The sequence below is a fragment of the Coregonus lavaretus genome (genome assembly GCF_964263955.1).
Source record: "Coregonus lavaretus genome assembly, chromosome: 33".
Taxonomy (NCBI): domain Eukaryota; kingdom Metazoa; phylum Chordata; class Actinopteri; order Salmoniformes; family Salmonidae; genus Coregonus; species Coregonus lavaretus.
The window spans coordinates 6,444,837-6,461,883 of record NC_140020.1 but is presented as its reverse complement, the minus strand read 5'-3'; the positions used below and the strand labels follow the sequence as shown (position 1 = coordinate 6,461,883).

Here is a 17,047-nt window from a genome sequence, read left to right as displayed (position 1 = left end):
TGGCTTTAGAAGCTTCTGATAGGCTAATTGACATCATTTGAGTCAATTGGAGGTGTACCTGTGGATGTATTTCAAGGCCTACCTTCAAACTCAGTGCCTCTTTGCTTGACATCATGGGAAAATCAAAAGAAATCAGCCAAGACCTCAGAAAAACAATTGTAGACCTCCACAAGTCTGGTTAATCCTTTGTAGCAATTTCCAAAGGCCTGAAGGTACCACGTTCATCTGTACAAACAATAGTACGCAAGTATAAACACCATGGGACCACGCAGCCGTCATACCGCTCAGGAAGGAGACGCATTCTGTCTCCTAGAGATTAACGTACTTTGGTGCGAAAAGTGCAAATCAATCACAGAACAACAGCAAAGGACCTTGTGAAGATGCTGGAGGAAACCGGTACAAAAGTATCTATATTCACAGTAAAAATGAGTCATATATCGACATAACCTGAGGCCACTCAGCAAGGAAGAAGCCACTGCTCCAAAACCGCCATAAAAAAGCCAGACTACGGTTTGCAACTGCACATGGGGACAAAGATCGTACATTTTGGAGAAATGTCCTCTGGTCTGATGAAACAAAAATAGAACTGTTTGGCCATAATGACCATTGTTATGTTTGGAGGAAAAAGGGGGTTGCTTGCAAGCCGAAGAACACCATCCCAACCGTGAAGCATGGGGGTGGCAGCATCATGCTGTGGGTGCTTTGTTGCAGGAGGGACTGGTGCACTTCACAAAATAGATGGCATCATGAGGAAGGAAAATGATGTGGATATATTGCAGCAACATCTCAAGACATCAGTCAGGAAGTTAAAGCATGGTCGCAAATGGGTCTTCCAAATGGACAATGACCCCAAGCAGACTTCCAAAGTTGTGGCAAAATGGCTTAAGGACAACAAAGTCAAGGTATTGGAGTGGCCATCACAAAGCCCTGACCTCAATCCTATAGAACATTTGTGGGCAGAACTGAAAAAGCATGTGCGAGCAAGGAGGCCTACAAATCTGACTCAGTTACACCAGCTCTGTCAGGAGGAATGGGCCAGAATTCACCCAACTTGTTGTGAAAGCTTGTGGAAGGCTACCTGAAACGTTTGACCCAAGTTAAACAATGTTAAACAATTTAAAGGCAATGCAACCAAATACTAATTGAGTGTATGTAAACTTCTGACCCACTGGGAATGTGATGAAATAAATAAAAGCTGAAATAAATCTTTCTCTCTACTATTATTCTGACATTTCACATTCTTAAAATAAAGTGGTGATCCTAACTGACCTAAGACAGGGAATTTTTACTAGGATTAAATGTCAGGAATTGTGAAAAACGGAGTTTAAATGTATTTGGCTAAGGTGTATGTAAACTTCCGACTTCAACTGTCTCCTGAGTGGCGCAGTGGTCTAAGGCACTGCATCGCAGTGCTAACTGTGCCACTAGAGATCCTGGTTCGAATCCAGGCTCTGTCGCAGCCGGCCGCGACCGGGAGACTCATGGGCGGCGCACAATTGGCCCAGCGTCGTCCAGGGTAGGGGAGGGAATGGCCGGCAGGGATGTAGCTCAGTTGATAGAGCATGGTGTTTGCAACGCCAGGGTTGTGGGTTCATTTCCCACGGGGGGCCATTATAAAAAAATATATATATGTATTCACTAACTGTAAGTCGCTCTGGATAAGAGCGTCTGCTAAATGACTAAAATGTAAATGTAAACATTGAAATACACATGCAGATACACACGGTACACAAAAAGACCAAAGGATAGAGACAAGGAAACTGACTGACACCCCTGTTGTGATATGGTGCCATGCAAGACGGTGTCCACTGTGTCTCTCCCTCCTAGCTCCTAGGGGGACTATGCAGGGGGCCTTGTTAATTACATGACTCCGCTGCTGAGGATTGATACCGTGTTTGCTGGATCTTGATTCCCGATAGCCTCCCCTGTGTGCTTGAGAGGGCGCCATGGAAACAGCCCTAGTGGCAATGACCTTTTTGGGACTAGAACGTGCACAGGCATAATTGGAATTAGATATTGTTGTCGCAAACTAGTGTTGGTGAACACATAATTAGGAGAGGGAGTACAAACCAACGACGCTAGACAGAGAGGAATTTGTTTAAGCAAAAGGCAGTTTATTAAACACAGAGATATCTTGTACTGTTAGTTAACATGCATGGGATCCTGCTAATTAACATGCATGGACCTAATCATATAGCACTCTATTAGTGTCAGCTGAGAAGGATGTTTAAACAGAGTTTACAGCATTACTTTATACAATGTAACATAAAGGAAGGGGTCCTTCTTCTAGTCCCTTGATTGGTTCCCGAGGCGTAGGAGGCGGTTCTGCTCTGTCCAGAGTAGAAGCCCCATTGGTGCACGGCAGAGTCCTCTGCCCTTGGCACCCGACCAGTAGACAGGGGAGTTGAGAATGAGTGTGCGTGCAAATGAAATATTGGTGTGTGTCAAGAGAAAGTGGTGGGGAGTATCTGGTGGTTTATGGCCGGAGAGGGGGTGTTGTCCTGTTATCGCATTCCTGCAAAACTAGGTCATCTGGTGAGAAGATATGGTGTTCTCCTCTGTCCTTTGTTCTCTGACCTAAAACACAATTTATTAAAAACAGGCTCCTAACACAAATTGGTCTTGCACAACATTTTAGTCAGACCAATCTATAACATTTTATATTTACTACGACAAATTATATTTACTACGACAAATCCCCCTCTTCACGTCTACTAGACGTGATCCATTAATTATGTTGGCATTAAGCATAGTTGAATCAGTCTTAAAAGAAAAACAATAATGCAGAAAAGAAAACAACACATGATAACGCATAATGCAATTGTAAAAAATTTAACCATCCCCCTCTAGCATACTAATTATATGGCCAGTTAATTAAACAATGTTAGTCCCCCTCTAGTGAGTTAATACAACAATTCTGTTGTTCAAATTCTATTTCATCTTCCCCTGAAAGGGGTAGATTTGAGCTTGTTCGTTTAGAGTGGGTGCGATGGCAAAGATTTCTCCTTCTACCTGGTCGAGGTTCTTTTTCCCATAAGGGAACCTTCATTTTGGTGTCAAATTGGTTTTGGCTGCTCAAATCAGCTCTGACTTCTGTCAGTGTTCTAGAAGGAGTGGGGGCTGGTGTGCAATGTGTTAGATGGTGCCAGGGTGCGCCTGATTTACCTCTGACCTGGACTGAGTGTGAAGTAACCTCCTTCACTTCGTACGGTCCAGTCCACCTGGGTTCCAGCCACTTTCTCTTGTGGACTTTTACCCTCACCCAGTCTCCCACCTTTACCTTCAGTGGCAGCGTACTTCCTGTCAGCTCCCTCTCCTGGACCTTCCGCACCTGAGAAGAGAGTGCTGCAGAAAGCTCCGTCAATTTCATCACATAATCAGTCATTTCTATCTGTTGTACATCAAGGGCGGGCATATGACCTCCCTCCCTTGGCTAGGTTGGCGCGTTCCACGAGTCCCTGGGACTGAGGATGATAAACTGAACCGAATCTGTGCACGACTCCGAATCTTTCCTCCACCTCTCTCAGATGTTTTGTTGCTAAAACGTGTGGTTGTCAGATCTTATCTGCCTTGGTATACCATATCTGGGTATTAACTTAGTTTGTAGCCACTTAATAACTGACCTAGCATCCTCTTATTCTGTAGTTTCTGTAGGAATTGCCTCTACCCATTTTGAAAACCTGTCTACAGTTTCTGTCATGTGAGGGTGCCACCAGATGTGTGGGACTGGGCAGAGTCTAGCTGGTTCAACTAGTCTTCCATCATGGCACCTCCAGAGTTCGTCCTGTCCTCTGCCGCCCCCTCCTGGGCCCAGACTGAGTGTTCATAGGGTCCTGCTGAGCTCTGTAACTGTGCTATATCGCCTTGGTTGAGTTCAGTCTGTGATGTCGGTGGTAGTAGTATTGGATGAGGATCACGCCTTCGGGCACCTGGAGTTCAGACAGGTGGGTTTATGGTTGTTGTGGGGGTCCTCCCCTTCCTCTACCTCTCCATTGTGGTGTACCTCTGCCTCTTCCCCTCCCTGGGGGTTGATGGTTAGATTTCTGCAGATCCCAACAATCACGCTTGAAATGTCCAGTTCTTCCACAATGGTAGCACAGGTAGTTCCCTCTTCTAGGAGGACCTGGTGGAGTGCCTTGCTGATGCCATGGTTGTGGTTGTGGGCCAAAAGTCATGGTGCCTTTTAGGCTGTATAGTGAGGTGGGGCCAGGAGTGGTGCTGGTGTCTGGGGCGACTGTAGGAGACCCTTTCACACACATTGTGTCAGATTTTTTAGGTTGCACCCTCCTACTCTCCTCTATTTCCCATGTCCCTACTCTCAACTCTCCCTCTGCTCTCTCTGTCATTCGTTGTTCTAGGTATTCATTAAATTTGGGTATGGTTGGGTTTGGCCCTGCCATTTTGCTTTACTATCTTTATACACTTATCCCGTCCCTGGTGTTTTATTTCCAAGGATGTATTATCGGTATCAATACAGACTTATCTCATGTACGACACCCTCGTATATAAAGAGGCTGATTTATATAATTTGTAATGCAATTATTATCATAAAAAATTAGAATTCCAGTCACATATACCAATGCAGTAATTCCTCCACAGCACACAACACGCTTCAATTGTCTCAGTTCTTGTTCAAGAATATGCACAGATCCAATATCAGTCCCCCCAATCCCTGGTTCCTGAAAGCCTAAGTCAAATTCACTCAATTCCACAGTTTGGTATTCAGTTTCATAAGTCTCACTATAACTTCCCATCATCCATTACACGTTTAAGATATAACACAGACACGTTAAAATATAAACACAGCAAAACAAAACTGCCAATTAGAATTCAATACCTTAAAAAAATTAGGTTACCAGAGCGTCCTAAAACATAGTCTCAGTTCAACTGCCACCCTTCACACAACCTTACACTTATGTGAAGTCACAGAAGCAACTGGATCCCTATCAAAGGATTTTTTTTTTTTTTTAGACAACTCGATCACTAGGAAGGACTTAGTCTCAGCTTAATTGTACCTTTCACACAACCATTTATATGGAACGTTTTAAGTGTGAAATCACAGAGATAACTGGCATCCCCGGGAATTTAGTACCTCTGGTCAATTTCGGTGATTCTCCCCCACCTAATGATGGGTCAAATCTTATCCACTCATACGTCAAAACACACCTACCACACAACCTATCTAAAATAGGACCTTTTAAATGTGAAAACTTATACGTGTGACTACACACTTCCACACAACCTATCTAAAATAGGACCTTTTAAATGTGAAAACCCCACACAACCTATCTAAAAATAGGACCTTTTAAATGTGAAAACCCCACACAACCTATCTAAAAATAGGACCTTTTAAATGTGAAAACCCCACACAACCTATCTAAAAATAGGACCTTTTAAATGTGAAAACCCCACACAACCTATCTAAAAATAGGACCTTTTAAATGTGAAAACCCCACACAACCTATCTAAAAATAGGACCTTTTAAATGTGAAAACTTATAGAACAACTAGATCTTGTAGGAAATTTTACAGTATAAATCACAGTACCAGATATCTCACTTATGCCTTAATTCATTAGGATGGAAATTATTTAACAAGTATTCATACTCACGCTCAGTACTTCTGATCAAAATTTGGTATTGGTCTATAATACAATATGCAAGATTTCGTTTTAACAGGCTCTGCATACCTTTTTTTTTTTGGAGAGCTCTCTGATCAGGTTCCTGAGGTAAGATGAATAGTTGATGTCTCCTGGATTACAGGTCACTCTTCCGTCTGTTTTTAGATCGATGATTTGCCTTTTCCTCTCGCACCAACTCTTTAGATCGAATTAGAAACCATCCTCTGCTACCAATTTGTTGGTGAACACATAATTAGGAGAGGGAGTACAAACCAACGACGCTAGACAGAGAGGAATTTGTTTAAGCAAAAGGCAGTTTATTAAACACAGAGATATCTTGTACTGTTAGTTAACATGCATGGGATCCTGCTAATTAACATGCATGGACCTAATCATATAGCACTCTATTAGTGTCAGCTGAGAAGGATGTTTAAACAGAGTTTACAGCATTACTTTATACAATGTAACATAAAGGAAGGGGTCCTTCTTCTAGTCCCTTGATTGGTTCCCGAGGCGTAGGAGGCGGTTCTGCTCTGTCCAGAGTAGAAGCCCCATTGGTGCACGGCAGAGTCCTCTGCCCTTGGCACCCGACCAGTAGACAGGGGAGTTGAGAATGAGTGTGCGTGCAAATGAAATATTGGTGTGTGTCAAGAGAAAGTGGTGGGGAGTATCTGGTGGTTTATGGCCGGAGAGGGGGTGTTGTCCTGTTATCGCATTCCTGCAAGACTAGGTCATCTGGTGAGAAGATATGGTGTTCTCCTCTGTCCTTTGTTCTCTGACCTAAAACACAATTTATTAAAAACAGGCTCCTAACACAAATTGGTCTTGCACAACATTTTAGTCAGACCAATCTATAACATTTTATATTTACTACGACAAATTATATTTACTACGACACTAGCCTGCCAACGTGGGCCCGTCTTTCACAGTGTGCATCACAACAGGGAAGATGCTTGGTGATTTGATGACAACGACGAGATCATTTCACACTGACAAGTTCAGGGTCGTGTTCATTAGGCACTAAACAGAAGAAAGCGAACTGAAACGGAGGGAATACCTGGACGTGTCCAATGAGAAACACTCGTTTTTTGTTGTAAAATTTTTTGCGATGGTGTGCATTAATGAATACGACCCAGGTAAAGGGCTATTGATATTGGAATATGAGGTCTCTGTATCGAGTTTTAACGTACCTCACAGTAATCAACACGCTCTGCAGATTTAATTGCTGCCTATCATCTAGCCTAGCTGGCACACTCAACCTTAGTACAAACGGAAAACAACCTCCCTGTCAATGAAGACACTAAATCAACAGTTGGTCACAAAATGTGGCACTCGCTATGTGAGGTCAACTGCTATATCAATATCTAACACACTGCTACCCTGGCAGTGATTTATGATGCAGACTGACAATCATATTCATTATTGCTCTGGGACTGTGGGACAGACAGAGAACTCTGCCTGGCTGCCCAGTGTTCTCACAATGACACGCTAAGCAGCAGAAAATGATTATAAAGTCAATTAGCCATATGTAAAAACACCAGAGAGGGCTCAGGGCTGTCTGTATCTTGATGTCCACTAGACTCTGAGACGAATTGTACAGTTCACAAAAAAAAATGTATTTTTTATTTACACTGAATATTCTCTTCTCTTCTATTCTATTCTGTTTTATTTTATTATATTGTATTCTAACTGGCATAGATGGACCTAGTTGTACTTTGAATAGTTATCAGATAGATGTGTGGCAGTACTAGACAATCACTCGAAGCTATTCTATTCTAACTTGCATGGACAGTGGCCACCTTCAGTTTTCAGTTTCATTGGGCAGGATAAAAGTAGAGTTTGCTTTTTCTGCCACCTTGTGGTGAGATACACACAGCGTCGTGGCAGGTAGCCTAGCGTTTAAGGGCGTTGGGCCAGTAACTGAAAGGTATCTGATTCGAATCCCCGAGCCGAATCCCCGAGCCGACTTGGTGACAAATCTGTCGATGTGCCCTTGATCAAGGCACTTAACCCGTAATTGCTCCAGTAAATCGCTCTGGGTAAGAGCGTCTCCTAAATGACAAAAATGTAAATGTAGTGTCAAAGATGGTTTAGATTATTTAAACTCTGTGGTAATCAGGAAGTGAAGATTCCATATTTTAGATGTACACGTGAGGTTCTGTGTACTTATTACATTACTACATTTTAATTTGGACAAATGCAGTATGCAAATCTATTTCCCACGCAATCGTACTGTCTTTGATAGAACGTTTCCGTCACTGAGGTATAAAAAGAACGGTTCCCGTCGGCAAAATATTTATTCCCCTTTAAACACCCGCGCCAAATCTCGCGGGTTTCAGATGCTTAGCAACCGGCAGCTTGTGTCTTCATTATAGCCAATCAGAATATCCTATATGTAGTAGGCGGACCAATCACATTGAAGAATTCAGCCACCAATTTCAAACCAGCGTCAGCAATCCTTGCTTGTGTTATCAAAACAGAACACGTTGTTTTGACAAGTAGTTAGCTAGCTTATCAATACGTTATCGAAGAGATATAGCCAGCATCTACTAACGTTATTTCAACAAAGAAAACGTCCAGAATAGTCGTCATTGCGAGAGCACACGTTTTTGCTCTCCTTCGCTAACCAGCTGCTTTAGCTACCTTGCATTGCAACCTTTGGATTTAGCTAACTAGTTAGATACTAGTAACGTTCGCTACGACAAAATGCCATCTCGTGTTGAGGATTATGAGGTGTTGTATACCATAGGGTCAGGATCTTACGGCAAATGTCAGAAAATACGGAGGAAATCTGATGCGAAGGTAAGTGTTTCGCTGTTTAAGGTGTTGTTCGACCAACGTTAGCTATCTGTTTGCGTTGCATGCTCTGATTGCCACCTGGCAAGGTAACCAGAGCCCATGCGTAACGTTTGCCACTGGGGGGTGCTCTTGAGACGAGACAAACGGTGTCCCCTAAGTGGACAGACATTTTTTTCAGAAATGACCTCATTGGACATAAAGCGGGGAACAAAGCCAGACCTCCCCACACCCGCAAAACTAAAGCATTTGCCATGTTTGTCTAAAACGGTGAGGATCTGTATAGTTTCATGATATGGCAGGTGTCATACTGCTAACATTTAGCTAAGCCAGAATTTGACGTAAAACAAACAAGTAGCTAGCAAATAGCCTACACTAACTATGTATATATTTTAAATGTTTCCCAAAATCAACAAGCATTGGCCAATCAATACATGTTTAGTTCTGTTGTGTCTGGGTTTCGTCATAGATTCTAGTTTGGAAGGAGTTGGACTACGGCACAATGGCTGAGAGCGAGAAGCAGATGCTGGTGTCAGAGGTCAATCTCCTGCGTGAACTGAAGCATCCAAACATTGTGAGATATTATGACCGCATCATTGACCGGACCAACACCACACTGTACATCGTTATGGAGCATTGTGAAGGCGGCGACCTCTCCAGCCTCATCACCAGATGCATCAAAGAAAGGTGTGTGTTTTGTGCTGTCGTATTTACCTTGGTTCCCTTGTCCGGCCATCATGTATACATCTATCTGATGGCCTTCCACTCTGACATCTAGGTAGGGAACTGCGACAGTGCAACACCCTTTGTGGGTTTTCAACATGGGCCTGTAGGAAAACTCTTGAGGGTTGGCATGACTGAAAATAATAATACATCAAATGTAGTTACCTTCTCCTTTTTATTAAGTACATTTGGTGTACATTTGGCATGTTCAAAGTTGCAGTATTGGTTGATAACTTATTGTTTGGATGCTTCAGTTCATGCAGGAGCTTCTCTGCACATTTACGTTTTAGTCATTTAGCAGATGCTCTTATCCAGAGCGACTTACAGTTAGTGAGTGCATACATTTTAATACTGGCCCCCCGTGGGAAACGAACCCACAACCCTGGCGTTGCAAGCGCCATGCTCTACCAACTGAGCTACACGGGGCACCTTAGCACACATGCACTCACTCATGCACACAGACATACAGTGCATTCGGAAAGTATTCAGACCCCTTTTTCCGAATTTTGTTACGTTATAGCCTTATTCTAAAATTGATTACATTTTTCCCTCATCAATCTACACACAATACCCCATAATGACAGTGAAAACAGGCATTAGACATTTTTGAGAATGTATTACAAACACAAAAACATACCTTATTTACATGAGTATTCAGAACATTTGCTATGAGACTTGAAATTGAGCTCAGGTACATCCTGTTTCCATTGATTATCCTTGAGATGTTTATACAACTTGATTGGAGTACACCTGTGGTAAATTCAATTGATTGGACATGATTTGGAAAAGCACACACCTATCTAGATAAGGTCCCACAGTTGACAGGGCATGTCAAAGCATAAACCATGAGGTTGAAGGAATTGTCCGTAGAGCTCCGAGACAGGATTGTGTCGAGGCACAGATCTGGGGAAGGGTACCAAAAAATGCCTGCAGCATTGAAGGTCCCCAAGAACACAGTGGCCTCCATCATTCTTAAATGGAAGAAGTTTGTAACCACCAAGACTCTTCCTAGAACTGGCCTGCCCGGCTAAACTGAGCAATCGAGGGAGAAGGGCCTTGGTCAGGGAGGTGCCCAAGAACCCGATGGTTACTCTGACAGAGCTCCAGAGTTCCTCTGTGGAGATGGGAGAACATTCCAGAAGGACAACCATCTCTGCAGCACTCCACCAATCAGGCCTTTATGGTAGAGTGGCCAGACAGAAGCCACGCCTCAGTAAAAGGCAAATGATAGCCTGCTTGGAGTTTGCCAAAAGGCACCTAAAGGACTCTGACCATGAGAAACAAGATTCTCTGGTCTGATGAAACCAAGATTGAACTCTTTGGCCTGAATGCCAAGTGTCAGGTCTGGAGGAAACCTGGCACCATCCCTACGGTGAAGCATGGTGGTGGCAGCATCATGCTGTGGGGATGTTTTTCAGTGGCAGGGACTGGGAGACTAGTCAGGATTCAGGGAAAGATTAATGGAGCAATGTACAGAGAGATCCAGAGCACTCAGGACCTCAGACTGGGGCAAAGGTTTACCCTCCAACAGGACAATGACCTAAGCACACAGCCAACACAACGCAGTAGTGGCTTCGGGACAAGTCTCTGAATGTCCTTGAGTGGCCCAGCCAGAGCCCGGACATGAACCCAATCGAACATCTCTGGAGAGACCTGAAAATAGCTGTGCAGCAACGCTCTCCATCCAACCTGACAGAGCTTGAGAGAATCTGCAGAGAAGAATGGGAGAAACTCCCCAAATACAGGTGTGCCAAGCTTGTAGCGGCGTACCCAAGAAGACTCGGCTGTAATCGCTGCCAAAGGTGGTTCAACGAAGTACCCCCTAAAAAATAAAAATACATAAATACATATTATTTTTTAATGTACTGTGTAAAGGGTCTGAATACTTATGTAAATGTAACATTTCTAAAAGCCTGTTTTTGCTTTGTCATTATGGGGTATTGTGTGTAGATTGATGAGTGGGGAAAAAACAATTGAATCCATTTTAGAATAAGGCTGTAACGTAACAAAATGTGGAAGAAGTCAAGGGGTCTGAATACTTCCTGTAGCACTGTACAGACACACACATCACAACTGCTGCTACCAGACACTTATTATACTGCTCAGTTTATACACTGCCCCCCATCCCCCCCTTCCCAAATACACGTCTAAATATTGGACTATACATTGTGCCTTCCTGTATTATACTGATGCTAAAAGGTTTATTCTACTGAGCCATTTACTTTATGTTTGTATTATCTTTTTATTATTTCTTATTGTTGCGTTGTCAAGAAGGAACCTGCAAGTAAGCATTTCGTTGGATGGTGCATATCATGCGTATCTCTTACAGGCGACTAGTAAAACGTGTATGTTGTATTCCTGGTGTCCAGGCGTTACTTGGAGGAGGAATTCATCATGCGAGTCATGGCACAGCTCACTCTTGCCCTGAAGGACTGCCATCGCCGGAGCGATGGTGGGGCCACAGTGCTGCACAGAGATCTTAAGCCCGCCAATATCTTCCTGGATGTCAAGCAGAATGTCAAGCTTGGCGACTTTGGTCTTGCACGAATCCTGAACCATGATACCAGTTTCGCTAAGACTTTCGTCGGGACCCCGTACTACATGTCTCCTGTGAGTCCAAAGGCAATCATACAATTGTGAATCCTTCTATACACCGAGTCGCTATTCATGTCATAAACAAGTAGCCATATGAATGGCCACCGTGGGGGAAAACTGCAGTTCGCCATCTGCGCCCTTTCAACATAGCCTAGATTTACTATGTTTTTTGGGAGGGGGGGGGGGGTTCTCAAACGCTTACAATGTTTTGATTATTGCTTGAACAGTTGGTGAGATTATATTTGTTTGTGATCTTAAAATATCTATTTTTGATGCAGTAGTTCGCTAGAACAGTGGTTTCCAACCCGGGGTACTAGGACCCTGGGGGTACTTGGCCTATTCACAAGGGGTACTAGAGAAGACTCATGAGACCAAAGGCTTACTGATAAAATTCACATGAGGGGGTACTTCAGGGTTACTCCGGGCAGAGCAAAATGTACTTGATGGTACAGTAACAGAAAAAGGTTGGGAACCACTGAGCTAGAATGCTAATGCTCATTGATGTAGGTTGTGGCAAAGTTAGCCAAAGGGAATTTTTACTGATTGAAGTGTTTAAGTATAATGCAGTTGATTGGCGACAATGACAAACATTATATTAAGCAGGACATTCATACGAGCCTTACAATCCAATTTATAATCCAAAAGTTATGTGAAATGCACTCATAAGCAACATGTCAATAGAGGCTTATTTTGCTGGCGGTCTACGAGTACTCCATGGTGTTTCCCGATGGGGAAATAGTCAATACCGACTCGAACTATGATTATGGTTTTAAAAGTAGATACTATTTTTTTCATAATGATTTTAGAGAGAAATGCTCAGGTTGTCTAATCAGTCAGTCCATGTGTGGACACTTTCATATTTTCCAGGAACAAATGAATCGCATGTCCTACAATGAGAAATCGGATATTTGGTCCCTGGGGTGCTTGTTGTACGAACTCTGTGCCTTATCGTGAGTTACCTTGCCTGTCATTATATTCTTACTCAATATCCCCCAGTCAATGCATTAGATTAGAGTCTGAAGAATGCGTTTCTTCCATGTAGGCCTCCTTTCACGGCTTATAACCAAAAAGAGCTGGCAGAGAAGATCCGAGAGGGAAAGTTTAGGAGAATCCCCTACCGGTATTCAGAGGAGCTGAATACACTCCTGTCCAGAATGCTCCATTTAAAGGTTTGGAATATGTTTCACAGCACCGATAATCTCCATATAGAGTTCAGGGCATCTTGTGAGCAACTCCTCACTGCTGCACTTCTGTTGAGGAGATGATTGATTGTTTGTCTGAATCTCCAAGCACATAATTATGCTCAATATACAATTTCAACGTCAAGAGATTTGAATCCCTTTCTCTCTGTTCTACTGAATCTGCCAGTTTGCTTTGTTGATTTGACTGTTGTGCCTCGTTGCCAGGACTACCTGAGGCCCTCAGTTGAGTCCATTCTCCAGAGCAGCCTGTTGGTGGACCTGGTAGCCGATGAGCAGAGGCGGGCGCAGACAAGACACCGGAGGAGGTCGGCCGATCCAGAGAAACCAAAGCCTGCAGAGTCTTCAACCACTCCTACCATTGCAGTACTGAGGCTGAAGGAGCGGGTGCTATGGCACAGGGAGAAGGCCCTGAAGGAGCGCGAGGAGAGGCTCGAGCGTGAGTGTTGTTTGCCCTTATCAGGGTTGGGCTCAATTCTGTCCATTTCAATGAATGTCCTGAATTGAAAACGTATTCAACCCCAACCCTGGTCCCTATAATGTCCTAGTCACAGACGAGACCATCTAGTGTTGGAACAAGCATGTTTTTTGGGTCAGTGTTGCTGGGTGTGGATTGCTGAAATGATTGCTTGTAAAGGAAGTCAATGTGTCACTGGCTATGCTACCGAGTACACAGACTGAATTGTTTGTAACCTGAGGGATGATTAATTTAACTCTGGTGAATGTGTTTCCATTCCTCCTACAGAGCGGGAGCAGGAGCTTTGTGTTCGTGAGAGACTATCAAATGAGAAGCTTGCCAGGTAAAACGGAGCTCCCATGGATCACTTAATTTACTTGAAATGCAGCAAACTGCTGTTTAATGTCACATTAGACTAAATCCTAGGGCTAAATGCTACTTTTGCTTCCTGCTTTGGTGTTATAATCTCATTGCTTACTATAAAACTGCAAGCGGGTATAATCCATTTTGACTCCCAACAATGTTTTCTTTTTGTTTCAGAGCAGAGAGTTTGTTGAAGAGCTACAACTTGGTGAAACAGCAGAAGGCCCTGCCACCGCTCTCTTCCAATGAAATGGGTATGGGAGTCAAGCGAAGGCCTCTGGACCCCCTGAACATAGAGAAGAACTGAGCATTGCATTGTGTTCACTTCTGTAATTGGGGGATTTTTAACGTTTTACTGTATTTTAGTCTATTTAGACATTTTAACCTTGTAAATGTTTGTTTTTTTACTTCAATAAAACCTGCAACAAACATGGGGTGGGAACCAGGAGGTAAATGAGGGATACTTGTTTTGCTTCTTAATTGAAGTTCAACAATATAATATACGGTAGCCATGGGGTAACTGTGTTTTCAAATGAAATAAAAGGGGGAAACACATTTGATTTAGATAAGTGTCTCATCAAGTTATCTCCAATTTCAGTGTTTTTTTCCCCTCTGGATAAATTACAAACTTGAACATTTCTGGGTAGTCTGACAAATCACAGAGGCATCCTACAAAGGAGGGTTTATCTGAAATATTTTTTGTAGAGTTCAATAAAACGTATTCTACATTTGTAACTCTTTGCCGTCTTGGCCCCTTAGATGAGGGAGAGGAGAACGTCTCCCCTGGAAAGAAGGTCCATTTTTCCGGAGAAAGCAAAGAGAACCAGAGGCCCGATCAGAAGCAGAGTGTGAAGAGCCAGGAGCTGAGGCTGAAGAAGAGGCTGCAGGCAGCCAACATGCGGGCCCAGACCCTGGGGGAGGTGGCGAGGCACTACCAGCTGAAGAGCTGGCAGATCCTAGGCATCCGCTAGCCCCCAAAGCGTCTGCTGCATAGGGCCTGACTATCAGTGTCATGTGGATGGATGACTAGATAGTTGTCTTAGGTGTGTCCCAGAAGTTGCAGGCTCTGCTTTAGTGTTCCTGACTAACATTAGAGAGTTTCAGAGCTATTGAAGCTAGCGATCCATACCCTTTAGAGAAAATATGTAGCTTTAATTTATTTGTATTATGGTGAGTGATTTGTACTGTTGTAAAATTGCCAAATTTTGGATGCCAGATATCTGTTTTTAGTGGTGTTTGTGTTTTTTCAACCTTAACATTTCAAATGTCTTGTTGATACACAGAATTGCACTGAAGTTATGATTTGTGAATGTGATTTATAACCACTATGTACATACTGTATGGTGGCATTAAATATATTTAAAGGGCAATGTTAGTACGTTATCTGAAGATGTATAAATAGATGTACACTCCCACATACACTTCTCTTCTGGAAATATGTAAATGTTTTGCAAATATGATATTGGGATGGGTTGGCAAACTTTGAGGCTGTTGTTTTCTGTTAAAAACAGGCACTGGTGACCTTCAACAAATGTCTGTTTGGGCAGGTCCACTTTCTGTTTAACTGTCAACTGATTGACCTTTGTCCTTAATGCTTTATTGTTCCTTTGCCCTTGAATTGTCTCCTATTCATCTAAAATTGGCATCATGTACTTTATTTTGGTTTTGGCAGTATAAAAATATATAATATTGTATGCACTCACTAACTGTAAGTCGCTCTGGATAAGAGTGTCTGTTAAATGACTCAAAAAATATATATAGTGAATCCTGTGAATGTGTGAGGGCCTAGCATTAAAAGTTGTTCAAGCTATTGAAGTAATTGCCAGGACATTTTACCTCTCAAAGATGTTTGAACAGATGGTTAAATAATACGTCGATTTTCATTTATACCAATAGTCTAGTTGGCCAAGTCTTTTCAGTTTGTAGGTGCTTGACAAGCAAGTAGTCTAACCTAATGTATTTTGGATGGATACCATTTTGTTACCACACAGAAATAAGATAAGGGAGATGCTACACGCTATCCTAAGGAATGACGAGTCAGAATTTTGGATGAGTTCCCAGTTCATTCCAAACGATGACGTTGATACGTTTGCATTACGCAATGTGGCTACATAGCAACGCTGGGCTCCGGTCACGTGAAACGGGTGTAAAAATTGACCAACCAAATTCGACTTTATCTCTAACAACCAATAGCAAAAGACCAGGGCGTTCCTCTAGTTATGCGTAGAAAGTGGAAACTTAAGCAGCTCGGGTGCAAAGTTCTATGCTGCGTTCACATCATGTCTGAAATTCAGAACCTCCGAGTTAAAATTAACAAGTTATTTGCGTAGAGCTTCCTATTGGTTGATTGTGATACTTGCCAAGTGGTAAACTTTGAATAATTTTTCTACAACAAGCAAGTCAAACATTTCTGAGTTTCCGACATGACAGGAACGTGGCATTACTTTCTGACAACTGATTGACCTTTGTCCTTGCTTTATTGTTCCTTTGCCCTTGAATTGTCTCTTATTCATCTGAAATTGACATCATGTACTTTATTTTGGTTGCATGATGAAGTTCAACTCTTGGTATGCATGTTTCTAAACTTCATTTACATTTTTGATTACATTTTTCACATAAGCAGTTTGCATATACATTTGGCCATGTAAATTATGTGGGAACATAACGTAGTGAATGTCCTCTTGTAAACATTAAAGGCAGATGTAATCAGAGTGATTACTGTCGCAGAATGTAGATCTACATTATCTATTTTTCTAAATGAAAGGTTTCTGTTACATGCATTGATCTCCATTCACACCTCGTAAAGAGTTTATCTGGTGATTGACTGACTTAGTTTCACTTGAAACAATGGAAAGGGAAACAAAATGTACAGCCCGGTGACGTAGGTCGGCTACTGAAGATCCAAAGGGTTGTAGTTATCAGTATCTCTCACGTGAGGGCCTAGCTCTAGATGCATTGAAAGTTATTCAATCTACTGAAGTATTGCCAGGACATTTTACCTATCAAAGATGTTTGAACAGATGACAAAATATTACATCGATTTTTATTGAGACCTACAGTCTAGTTGGACTAGTCTTCTTTTCAGTTTGGTGCTTGACTAGTAGTCTAACTTAATGTATTTTTGGATTGATACCATTTTGTTACCACTCAGAAATAAGACAAGGGGGCCGTGTGGAGATGCTACACACTATCCTAAAAAATGACGAGTCAGAATTTTGGATGAGTTCGCAGTTCATTCCAAACGATGACGTTGAAACGTTTGCATTACGCAGCGTGGCTACATAGCAACGCTGGG

General features: G+C 42.6%; 1 protein-coding gene across 1 annotated transcript; it reads left to right on the top strand.

Moving 5' to 3' along the window:
- The first annotated feature begins 8,032 nt into the window (after positions 1–8,032).
- nek2 (NIMA-related kinase 2) lies at positions 8,033–15,561 on the top strand. Its single transcript, XM_084151474.1, has 9 exons — positions 8,033–8,421; positions 8,885–9,102; positions 11,508–11,748; positions 12,601–12,683; positions 12,776–12,902; positions 13,140–13,371; positions 13,678–13,732; positions 13,930–14,006; positions 14,512–15,561. Exons 1-9 carry the CDS (start codon positions 8,326–8,328, stop codon positions 14,721–14,723), a joined length of 1,341 nt encoding a protein of 446 aa, XP_084007600.1. The 5' UTR covers positions 8,033–8,325; the 3' UTR covers positions 14,724–15,561.
- Positions 15,562–17,047: the final 1,486 nt, after the last annotated feature.